Source organism: Nilaparvata lugens, chromosome 11 (assembly GCF_014356525.2).
Source record: "Nilaparvata lugens isolate BPH chromosome 11, ASM1435652v1, whole genome shotgun sequence".
Lineage (NCBI taxonomy): Eukaryota > Metazoa > Arthropoda > Insecta > Hemiptera > Delphacidae > Nilaparvata > Nilaparvata lugens.
Genome location: NC_052514.1, coordinates 6,285,019 through 6,297,460, shown reverse-complemented (window position 1 = coordinate 6,297,460; position 12,442 = coordinate 6,285,019). Strand labels below are relative to the sequence as shown.

At 35.0% G+C, this 12,442-nt stretch overlaps 2 protein-coding genes across 2 annotated transcripts in view; both read right to left on the bottom strand.

Annotated features, from left to right (window-relative positions):
* Nucleotides 1-188: 188 nt before the first annotated feature.
* On the bottom strand, nt 189-11,464 carry LOC111058824 (the record flags this gene model as incomplete). The annotated part of the gene is given in 3 exon segments (XM_039437474.1): nt 189-330; nt 2,266-2,427; nt 11,329-11,464. Coding segments are annotated over 2 exon segments (223 nt in total), but the record flags the coding sequence as incomplete, so codon positions are not given.
* LOC111054046 overlaps nt 2,356-12,442 on the bottom strand; it is a 27,463-nt gene continuing 17,376 nt past the window's right edge. The window contains exons 2-4 of the mRNA XM_039438186.1: nt 8,427-8,568; nt 5,629-5,711; nt 2,356-2,427 (exon numbers count right to left, since the gene is read on the bottom strand). Of these exons, the coding sequence (XP_039294120.1) occupies nt 2,356-2,427; nt 5,629-5,711; nt 8,427-8,568 (297 nt within the window). The remainder of the gene's footprint in view (nt 2,428-5,628; nt 5,712-8,426; nt 8,569-12,442) is intronic.

Genomic DNA, 12,442 nt, shown 5'->3' with positions numbered 1-12,442 from the left:
CACACACGCATACAGACCAATATCCAAAAAACACTTTTTTGGACTCAGGGGACCTTGAAACGTATAGAAATTTAGAAATTGGGGTAACTTAATTTTTTTCGGAAAGCAATACTTTCCTTACCTATGGTAATAGGGCAAGGGAAGTAAAAATATGAGTGATTTATTATTTGTTGAGTTATTATGCTTACTGAGTTCATAAGATATGAATAGACGTTCGTCAGGAGGAACAGCTGTTGGCAGGACAGGTTTGTCGGATTTTTGAATTGATTCATCGGTCAGAATTGAGCCCAGTATCACTCCAATCATCAGCAGTCCCATCAAGCTTAGAATCTGAAACAGATTATAAAATTCAATATTTTCTAAAATCGTTCTCTTCTCCGAATTATTGCATTCAACTCCATTTCTCAATATCTAAACAGTTTCATTCATAAAAATGGAAGGGAAATTCTATTGGACTGGGTTAAGACTTCAAAGAGTCTTCTTCACCATTGAACCTTGAAATTGTAATGAATTTCCACTAAATGAAGATTGATGTTTTTCTTGTTGTTGTTGTTGTTGTGTTGTTCTTCTTCTTCTTCTTCTTCTTCTTCTTCTTCTTCTTCTTCTTCTTCTTCTCCTTCTTCTTCTTCTTCTTCTTCTTCTTCTTCTTCTTCTTCTTCTTCTTCTTCTTCTTCTCTTCTTCTCTTCTTCTTCTTCTTCTTCTTCTTCTTCTTCCTCTTCTTCTTCTTCTTCTTCTTCTTCACCTCCTTCTTCTTCACCACCTCCTTCTCCCTCTTCTTCACCGATTTCATTTTCTGTAAGCTATGGACTGAAACAAACAAGATCCACAATTTGTGAAAATTGTCATTCTTCAATAATTTTTCAAATTGTGGACACGCCTCCAAGCTAAGCCAACTCTCTCCTGATAGGTTGGCGACAGTTTGGAACGTCACTGTTTCTCAGTTATGTCGATAGGTAGAAGCAGTTACTAGGACATGTATTGTGGTGTCATGTTGACAAGGTCTCTCCTCCGTTCTTATAATTTCACAAACTTCAAATAAAAATTATTCATTGATCAATATCATTCAATTACACAAACATGAAATCAAATCAATGATTGAGAAAGAATCAACAGGATAAACCGAGAATTCCCCAGTTTTGATTGTTGTGTTAAAATAAATACAGTCTGTATGGGCAATGTTAACACTCATCACGTGGAATAACTCCAAAACTAATTATTAGTTTAAACTATATTCATGAAGAGTAATAAGGGAATCATTTTCCTCTGTTGTCTCCATTAATTGCAGACAATTATTATAGTATAATAAATTATATTCATCTTAGCCCACTGTAACCACCTATAACTCACCTACTTCTATAACAGAATCTTATGTTTGTTCTGTTTCTAGTGAACACTATACTCGCTACTACTAAATTGTCAATAAACCTCAACCCTAACTTGAAGGAAGGATAGACTCTACGAGGAATACTCGTGGAGTATTTACATGATAGAACGAAAAATATAAAAGTAAAAATCTCATGAAGTATTGAGAATCGTAGGTGTATATTTACTTGTATACTTGTAGTGATCCCACTGGAAGCCTTACAGCCGTGGTCGTCATTTTAGTCTGTTCTCTGGTTGTCAGACGTCCTCCCAGAACTCCTTCATGGAATAATAATTGTTTCTGAGTAAATGGGTCTTCAAGGATCTTCTGAAGCTCACAGGATCTCTGTACCTCCGTATTCCAAGGGAAGCTTGTTGTACACCCTGCTTGCCACGTTTCTAGCACTAGTCAAGGCTAGTGTTGTTCTTTGCCTGTCGATGTGGATATTGTCTCTCTGTCTTGTATTGTGATGATGAATGCTGGAGTTCCTTTCAAAATATTCTGGATATTTCAATATTGTAGTCGCTGACTCCAATATGTAAACATCAGTTAATGTTAACACATGCAATCTCTTGAATATCGGTCTACAATGTTCGATGTAGTCTGCACCACTTATAATTCTTAACATTCTTTCTTGTAATAAGAATACTCTTTCCGCTTCTGAGCAATTTCCCCAGAATATGATACCATAATTTAATTCACTGTGGAAGCATCCATGATAAACTCTCATTAATACTTCTGCGTCCACTATTTTCTGCAGACGGCGAGCAAGGCAACACACTACATTGTGGGCAAATACACTAGTTTGTGGTGGAATCTATTAATACTTTACCAGCATTTTGTCTACTTGATTGTAATTTTATAAAAGATAAATTGAAAATAATTGAAATTGAATACTGACCAAATGTACATAACCGATGATTTTCGCCCCAGTCTCCAGGGTACATCCACAGCAAGACTCCTTGACTACGGGAAGGCCCATAGTTGAGAATTATTCTAGAAATTTCTTCAGTAGTGACGCTTCACCAAGTTCGTAATAACTTGTCACTACATTTTTGAATCTCTGCAACAAACATATTTCTCTAAAAAAATACATACCAGGTATTATTTTTCATAAGACAATATCATTTCATATTTTATTACCATCTCTAGATTTGAATCAGCTTAAAGATACAATACTCGATGTAGGATACATTGGGAAGCTTACTCATTTTAAGGAGAGTGAGCAACCAAATAACAAAGCATGATTGATTGAATAACATGTAACCACAACATAACAAACTACATCATGACATAAAACATACAAGTATAAGATATAAAGAAAAATTATAAATCCAAGGAGGCTAGCCTTATGAAATTGTTCAATCACTAGTATACATGTTTCGGCTATATAATGACATTATCAAGTCTTAATAATGGACTTATATTATGCCATACCATGAACTTGATAATCTATCTATATATATATATATATATATATATATATATATATATATATATATATATATATATAAAAGCGAAATGGCACTCACTCACTGACTGACTGACTGACTGACTGACTGACTGACTGACTGACTCACTCACTCACTCACTCGCATAACTAAAAATCTACCGGACCAAAATCGTTCAAATTTGGTAGGTATGTTCAGTTGGCCCTTTAGAGGCGCACTAAGAAACCTTTTGGCAATATTTTAACTCTAAGGGTTGTTTTTAAGGGTTTAAAGTTCGTCTTTTAGCATGTATATTCTTCTTCTCCCAATCTCTTAATTATAATTGAAATTTCCATATCATATGCTACTACAGAACTATAATCTAGATAGAGTACCTCTTCGAAACAGTTGTTAACTGGCAACTAAATTAATAATTTTGTCAGGTTGGCATTAAGTTGAATTGACTTTGTTAGGTTGGCACCAAGTTGAAGATTCAAATGCATTTATGGCGGAAAAATTGATTGGGCACTGCTACTACAATCCTGGGAATATTATATTACTAGCAGTCATTCGACTATGTGTTCTTTTTATAAACTGCTCTACCTACCTACCTACCTCATGCACGAGAAGGAGGTCACAAAGTCCATTTCTCAAGGATGGGGTGGAACCCCCATTAGTTTCCCAAAAAAAAGACTCATGCCAGTTGATAGAGCTGATATATAACTATACAGGGTATGAATTTGAAAAAAATCGTAAAAAACATGGTTTTTAAGTAATTATCCGTCATTTTCTCAAGAATATTACGGAGCTCCTGCAATTTCCCGAGAAATGAGGCTCATGTCAGTTGATAGGGCCTATAAATAGCTATCCATGGTATAAATTTGAAGAAAATCGTTAGAGCCGTCTTCGAGAATACCGTGAAAAACATGGTTTTTAAGTCATTATCCGCCATTTTTCTCAAGAATATTACGGAGCTCCTGCAATTTTTCCAGAAATGAGACTAATGTCAGTTGATAGGGCTTATGAATAGCTATCCATGGTATAAATTTTAAGAAAATCATTAGAGCCGTTCTCAAGAAAAACGTGAAAACATGGTTTTTAGTACCTATCCGCCATTTTTTCCACCATCTTGAATTGAATTTTATTGAATTTCTTATTGTCGGATCCTCATGGTATAAGGACCTTAAGTTTAAGATTTCAAGTCAATCGGTTGATTAGGAATGGATTTATCGTGTTCACAGACATACACACACACTCACACACATACACACAGACCAACACCCAAAAATCATGTTTTTGGACTCAAATACAACTTTTTTGGATTCAGGGGACCTTGAAACGTATAGAAAACTTGAAATAAGGGTACCTTAATTTTTTTGGGAAAGCTATACTTTCCTTACCTATGGTAATAGGGCAAGGAAAGTAAAAAGACAACGAATATGATAAGATTTGTTGCAATATGACCTTGCAATGAGAAAATAGTGAATGTCAACATTGTGATAAAAGCTTTATTTCTTGATGAACAATATCTTTGATCCAAGTATCATAAATGTGAAGGTTATTTGTATATATATATATATATATATAATATATATATATATATATATATATATATATATATATATATGCATATGCATATGTATTCAAGTTGGAAACCTGAAAAGGACTTTGGCCTATGTAGTCGGGAGACATTACTGGAATGTGTCCGGCTTGCAAAAAAATGAGCTTCAAATTGATTTCAAAATCCACTCAAAGGCTATTTGTTGAAGCTATAATGGATAAAAATCTATGAATGTTTTAGACGGATTATGGAGAAGAGGTTATCTGGCATATCATTTTGAAAAGATTACACTTGAAACATGTTACACTATTGTAACTCCAGATGCTGTTTCCAAAGAGATGTAGTGATATTTATCCATAATGAAACACTGGAATATTGTCCTAAAATTCGTTATATTTTAGACAATATTCTAGTGTTGCAATATTAGGTTACAGTAACTTGTAGTAAAGCGAATGAAGAATAATAGCTCTGATTACTGTAACAAACATCATTGCAGAAGATAACAATTTCGATAAATAAGAGTTTCCAATGTACATTTTGTTCAAATTACAGTAATTCAACGTATTTTTCTCTCTAACAAAGGCCAAGCAGCCAAATCAGTAATGAATGAATGAATGAATGTCGCTTTTTTCAGTGAACGCATCAACAACCTAGCTTTTTGTTAGATGTTCCAACCAATCAAATTTGACATAAAAGCGTGACTTATTTTTGTGACTAGTGACGCAGTTAGCCTACTCTTCGATGCATTTTTCTCTTCTTTTTTCTCTCGCCAACATCTAAACATCTAAACATCTAAACATCTAAACATCTTAAAATCTAAACATCTAAACATCTAAACATCTAAACATCTAAACATCTAAACATCTAAACATCTAAACATCTAAACATCTAAACATCTAAACATCTAAACATCTAAACATCTAAACATCTAAACATCTAAACATCTAAACATCTAAACATCTAAACATCTAAACATCTAAACATCTAAACATCTTAACATCTAAATATCTAAACATCTAAACATCTAAACATCTAAACATCTAAACATCTAAACATCTAAACATCTAAACATCTAAACATCTAAACATCCAAACATCTGAACATACAAACATATGAACAGAAATTGCTTGTTTAATAGTATAGGATATCAATCAAATCCGAAATACATAAGTGAAAAAGATGAATACTATTATATTTTTACTTCTCAATGTCTCCATATTAACGCTGAAATAGAAGAGTATAGAGACCTACATTAAATTTAATTTCTAATTACCTTTTTTGTGCCAATAAGCAGGAATAGGCTGAGTATCCCAACCACAGCGGGTGCTAGTGGTAGAAAAATCGCAAATGCAACACCTGAAAACGAGAAAATTGGTATCAATCCAAATTTAATTCAAGACGGAAACAGTGTGAACCATAATCCATAACAAACAAATCGATGGTGATAGTACCATAGATTAACAATAGCGTAAGTAGATATCCCATGGTATAGGGCGTTTATGTCGCAACTTTTACTGTTATCTCAATCCGATTATTGTCGATTATTGTTGTTTTTTTACTGTTTGACCGGGTGAGAGTGTATGAACGGCACAATATGAGAGACTAACAGCATCATAAAGCTTCACGGGAAAGAACTACGTGGAGTATCGGCTTGAGATAACAGTAAATGTTGCCCTAAACCATGGGATATCTACTTATGATATTGTTTCTCTATGATAATATTGTACGTTTCAGGATAAGAATTATTGATCGAATACTCTACCTTCTGTCGTACAACTGAATTTTAACCCCTCATAAGGGGGTGACTTGGATGTTGTAACTCGAATAATTATATTGAATGTAAACACCCATTGTGATAGTACCCAGTCAAGATTAGCAGTTGATGAAATCACTAGCATAAAATATAAAACATACTAATGAATTCAGCGGTTTTTATAGTACCAGTCAACTTGACAGCCCGGGAATCGAACCCGGTACCTCCTATGAGCATTGTTCATTCATGCAATGAATAAATAAACATCTATCCTAACACATGCGTAGTTTCCTGTCTGAAAGCAGTCAAGCGACTGACGAATTGGCAACTGCGCCTCTACCTATGACTCTATTAATCACTGTAATTGGCTGATCTCCCTCCATTTCTCTGCGCTGCATATAAGTCTGAAGTAAATTTGTACGGACTATAATTATTGCCGGTCAGGAATTCTTACCCTAACACCAAACTGACAATCTCTGGATAGCAGCGCTCATTTTATACGAAGACATAGCGACCAGCCAGTCTACAGATGGAAATTACTGAGGTATTGCAATTATTCAAATGCTGATGAATTAATAATATTATTATTAAACGAAAATCTAAATCAAATGCTGATAGAAAAATAATTTTAGGATAGTAGAGCTCATCGAATCTCCATCTAGCTGTTTACCCTGTTGTCAATGTTTGCAGTAGCAGAAGTCTTTGGGGTGATTTACAGCATTTAATTTGGATTTTTGTCTAATAATAATTATTGATTAATTAGCATTTGAATAATTGCAATATCTCAGTAATTTTTATCTGTAGTCCAGTCAATTTTATGAGAACAAGTCTTGAAAATTATTACAATTAGCAATTTTTCTAGTTCTTATGTAACCGACCCAGTATTGTGTACCATTTTTGATTCGATGATGGATGGATTCATTAAAAATCGATTGATGAAATTTCCAATATGGATTGCTGAGTCAAAAAGATAAACTTGGTCCCCATAACGATATGGCAATTTCAAGCTTTCACTCGTGGCTAAACTATCTATAGCTACACATTGATACACATTAATTATCTTCAAAAATCTGGTGTGGGGCACTCACACAACTTTTCTTGCCGTTATGAAAATTGATCAACTGACGCTAGTGTTCACGCGCATCTCAAGTCTACTATTCAAAGATCTGAGCCAGCTGTTGACAGGACAATAGCGCTGTACACATACGAAGTCTGCTATCTCTTCATAGTGAATGATTTGATAGAATCAACAGTTGCCAACAGTTTGCAGTTGAATAATCTTATTTTCTCGAATTTCGAGCTTATTTTCAATTTTAGATGAAAATGTTACTAGACATTAATTGTAGAGATTTTTATGCCCCATCTTTTCTACTTGAAATGTTTCGTTTGAATTGTATCTGAAGCCTGATAATTGGGAATCTAAAATCAAACTTTGCATAGATGGAGCGGTGCTCCTGAAATTTTTACAGATATGGGACTTGTGGCAATTAATAGAGCTTATCAATAACTTCTTTGGGTATGAATTTGTTCAGAATCGTTGAAGCCATTTTCGAGAAAATCACGAAAAATCCTGTTTTTGACAACATTTTTGCCTTTTTGACTGAGCGAAGTGAGGTCTAAGATTCAAGTCGACGGTTTGGCATTTTTCTTAATGTTTAAATGTTTATATGTTGCGCATTTACGGCGTAACGCGGTAATAGATTTTCATGAAATTTGGCAGGTATGTTCCTTTTTTAATTGCGCGTCGACGTATATACAAGGTTTTTGGAATTTTTGCATTTCAAGGATAATATAAAAGGAAAAAGGAACCTCCTTCATACTAGAGTAAAAATCAGACTGTAGAATTCATCATAAATCAGCTGACAAGTGATTACACAGATGTGTGGAGAAGCCGGTCTATTGCTGCATTTCCATAGGTCTATAGTTTCAATCAGGTACTTGTGGATGAGAATACTGCGTGAGGTCCACTGTTCACAGAACTACTAGTTAGCCGCCATCTTGAATTCCATTTGATCGAAATTGTTCGTGTCGTATCCTTATAGTGTAAGGACCTTCAGTTCCAAATTCAAAGTCATTCCGTTAATTGAGAGATGATATATCGTGTACACAGACGCACATACATACACTCATACACACACGCATACAGACCAATATCCAAAAAACACTTTTTTGGACTCAGGGGACCTTGAAACGTATAGAAATTTAGAAATTGGGGTAACTTAATTTTTTTCGGAAAGCAATACTTTCCTTACCTATGGTAATAGGGCAAGGGAAGTAAAATATGAGTGATTTATTATTTGTTGAGTTATTATGCTTACTGAGTTCATAAGATATGAATAGACGTTCGTCAGGAGGAACAGCTGTTGGCAGGACAGGTTTGTCGGATTTTTGAATTGATTCATCGGTCAGAATTGAGCCCAGTATCACTCCAATCATCAGCAGTCCCATCAAGCTTAGAATCTGAAACAGATTACAAAATTTAATATTTCCTGAAATCGTTCTCTCTTCCGAATTATTGCATTGAACTCCATTTCTCAATATCTAAACAGTTTCATTCATAAAAATGGAAGGGAAATTCTATTGGACTGGGTTAAGACTTCAAAGAGTCTTCTTCACCATTGAACCTTGAAATTGTAATGAATTTCCACTAAATGAAGATTGATGTTTTTCTTGTTGTTGTTGTTGTTGTTGTTGTTCTTCTTCTTCTTCTTCTTCTTCTTCTTCTTCTTCTCTTCTTCTTCTTCTTCTCTTCTTCTTCTTCTTCTTCTTCTTCTTCTTCTTCTTCTTCTCTTCTTCTTCTTCTTCTTCTTCTCTTCTTCTTCTTCTTCTTCTTCTTCTTCTTCTTCTTCTCTTCTTCTTCTCTTCTTCTTCTTCACCTCCTTCTTCTTCACCACCTCCTTCTCCCTCTTCTTCACCGATTTCATTTTCTGTAAGCTATGGACTGAAACAAACAAGATCCACAATTTGTGAAAATTGTCATTCTTCAATAATTTTTCAAATTGTGGACACGCCTCCAAGCTAAGCCAACTCTCTCCTGATAGGTTGGCGACAGTTTGGAACGTCACTGTTTCTCAGTTATGTCGATAGGTAGAAGCAGTTACTAGGACATGTATTGTGGTGTCATGTTGACAAGGTCTCTCCTCCGTTCTTATAATTTCACAAACTTCAAATAAAAATTATTCATTGATCAATATCATTCAATTACACAAACATGAAATCAAATCAATGATTGAGAAAGAATCAACAGGATAAACCGAAAATTCCCCAGTTTTGATTGTTGTGTTAGCATAAATACAAACCGTCTGTATGGGCAATGTTAACACTCATCACGTGGAATAACTCCAAAACTAATTATTAGTTTAAACTATATTCATGAAGAGTAATAAGGGAATCATTTTCCTCTGTTGTCTCCATTAATTGCAGACAATTATTATAGTATAATAAATTATATTCATCTTAGCCCACTGTAACCACCTATAACTCACCTACTTCTATAACAGAATCTTATGTTTGTTCTGTTCTAGTGAACACTATACTCGCTACTACTAAATTGTCAATAAACCTCAACCCTAACTTGAAGGAAGGATAGACTCTACGAGGAATACTCGTGGAGTATTTACATGATAGAACGAAAAATATAAAAGTAAAAATCTCATGAAGTATTGAGAATCGTAGGTGTATATTTACTTGTATACTTGTAGTGATCCCACTGGAAGCCTTTACAGCCGTGGTCGTCATTTTAGTCTGTTCTCTGGTTGTCAGACGTCCTCCCAGAACTCCTTCATGGAATAATAATTGTTTCTGAGTAAATGGGTCTTCAAGGATCTTCTGAAGCTCACAGGATCTCTGTACCTCCGTATTTCCAAGGGAAGCTTGTTGTACACCCTGCTTGCCACGTTTCTAGCACTAGTCAAGGCTAGTGTTGTTCTTTGCCTGTCGATGTGGATATTGTCTCTCTGTCTTGTATTGTGATGATGAATGCTGGAGTTCCTTTCAAAATATTCTGGATATTTCAATATTGTAGTCGCTGACTCCAATATGTAAACATCAGTTAATGTTAACACATGCAATCTCTTGAATATCGGTCTACAATGTTCGATGTAGTCTGCACCACTTATAATTCTTAACATTCTTTCTTGTAATAAGAATACTCTTTCCGCTTCTGAGCAATTTCCCCAGAATATGATACCATAATTTAATACACTGTGGAAGCATCCATGATAAACTTTCATTAATACTTCTGCGTCCACTATTTTCTGCAGACGGCGAGCAAGGCAACACACTACATTGTGGGCAAATACACTAGTTTGTGGTGGAATCTATTAATACTTTACCAGCATTTTGTCTACTTGATTGTAATTTATAAAAGATAAATTGAAAATAATTGAATTGAATACTGACCAAATGTACACACCTCTAACGTCATCGGCATCTCTACGAGAGCGTTCATAAAGGTACGTTTTCGTTTATGCGAACTTTTATTTAATTATTCAATATACAAATTATTCATTGTTATAGGTATTGGTGTAGGTGGAGGAAAAATGTTGTGTGCATCACGGGACTAAAGTACTTATTCTCCTCAGGGAAATTGTCGCCCTCGGCTACGCCATCGGGCGACAACAGTTTCCCTCAGGGAGAAAAAGTTGCACTTTAGTCCCTAGATGCACAAATAACTATTTGTTTCTTTCTCTCTTTTTAGAAAACATGTACACTTCAGAAAGTCCAAATTAGTAACTAGATGCTGTTGATGTTGAATAGTACATAGTATATTAACAAATATTGTGGCAAACATAGTATATAATTCTAAATCGGATCCATAGTATATCTATTTGTAATTGATGAAGTGTTTTTTTTTTGAATGTGTGAATAAATTGTTATTTTGATGAGTGATAGTAGCTCAACCTAGATTTTGATTTGGACTGTAGTATTGAATTCGAAAAGGGACAGTTTTTGGGTATAAGCCTGTTGTGCCTCCTCATATAGCTGTAAAAATAATTGTACGACTTAGGAAATGGATAAATAAATATAAACTATAAATGCAATCTTTCGTTACAAATTTTCTATGCTTTTACACTCCGGAGCGAAGCTCGGTCCCCCGATATTGGAAATTAATGGGAGAATGCATTTGAATTCTGATAATGTAAAGAGAAATATTCGAATTTTCGTTTGATAGTTATCAACTCACCAGTAAGTTTTTCTTTATAATTGTTTCCCACTCACCGTGATATTTTGAATCCGTATGTCTAGAGTGTAAATTTTTATTTACGTCTTAAAACAGAGCAGTTCATTGCACACAGGACAGACAGATTGGACTTGACAACATCAGTGAACGTCACACACTAACTGAGGTCCATCATCAAATTCCCCAATTAGAGGCAACGAGTGCAAGAGAGATGGAGAATGGGAGAGATAGAAAGAATAATGTGGGTAGACAGAGAGGGATAATGTGAATGATGTGACAGAGTGAGAAAGTTTGAGATGATGGTGTGAGAACAGTAGGAGAGACAGAGAAAATAATTTAGGAGAGTGAGGAGACGGATAGCGAGAGAGCAAATATTAAGAATGATGAGAGAGAGGGAATGACAGCGAGAGAGTGAGAGGGGGTGAGAGTGTTAGAGAGGGGGAGTGAGAGTATGAGTTAGAATGGTGTGTGTGAGTGAGAGAGACAGATAGAGAGAGAGGGAATTGTGTGAGAGCAGTAGGAGAGACAAAAATGAAAATGAAGGAAAAAGAGTGTGTGAGGGTATTGTATGTGTGAGAGAGAGGGAATAAGAGGGAAAATAGTGTGAGAGAAAGAGAAATAATGAATTTATAGCATCACCATCAATCCCAACTGAAACTGAAGTGATGATAAAGTGAATAAGTGCTATAAAAAAGAGAACTTCAGTGGAAGAGAGTGAGAGAGAGAGTGAAAGAGAGTGAGAGAGAGGGAGAGAGAGGGTGAGACAGTAAGTGAGAAAGAGACTAAAAGTTGAAGGAAGGCATGGAGGAAGAATATTAGCAGGAGGATGATGAAGAGGAAGAAGGAGATAGAGGTAGAAAGGAGGAGGATTACTAGGTAGAGGAAATGATGACGATGAAAAGGAGAAAATAAATGCCAAAGAGAATCTGTGAAAAAGAGAGAATGACCATGTGAGATGAATAGACTGTTGAAATGTAGGCTAGCTGACAAAATTTGTTTTGTTTTTTTTTTCAGAGTGACCAGAAGTCATCAATTTCATCTCTGCCTTATCCCAATAGTTGTCTTTCTCACTCACTCTCTTTCTTTTTTGTTGTATTGTAAGCTATTGTATATAAGTGTATTAAGCCAGTATATATTGTGATCTACATAAAT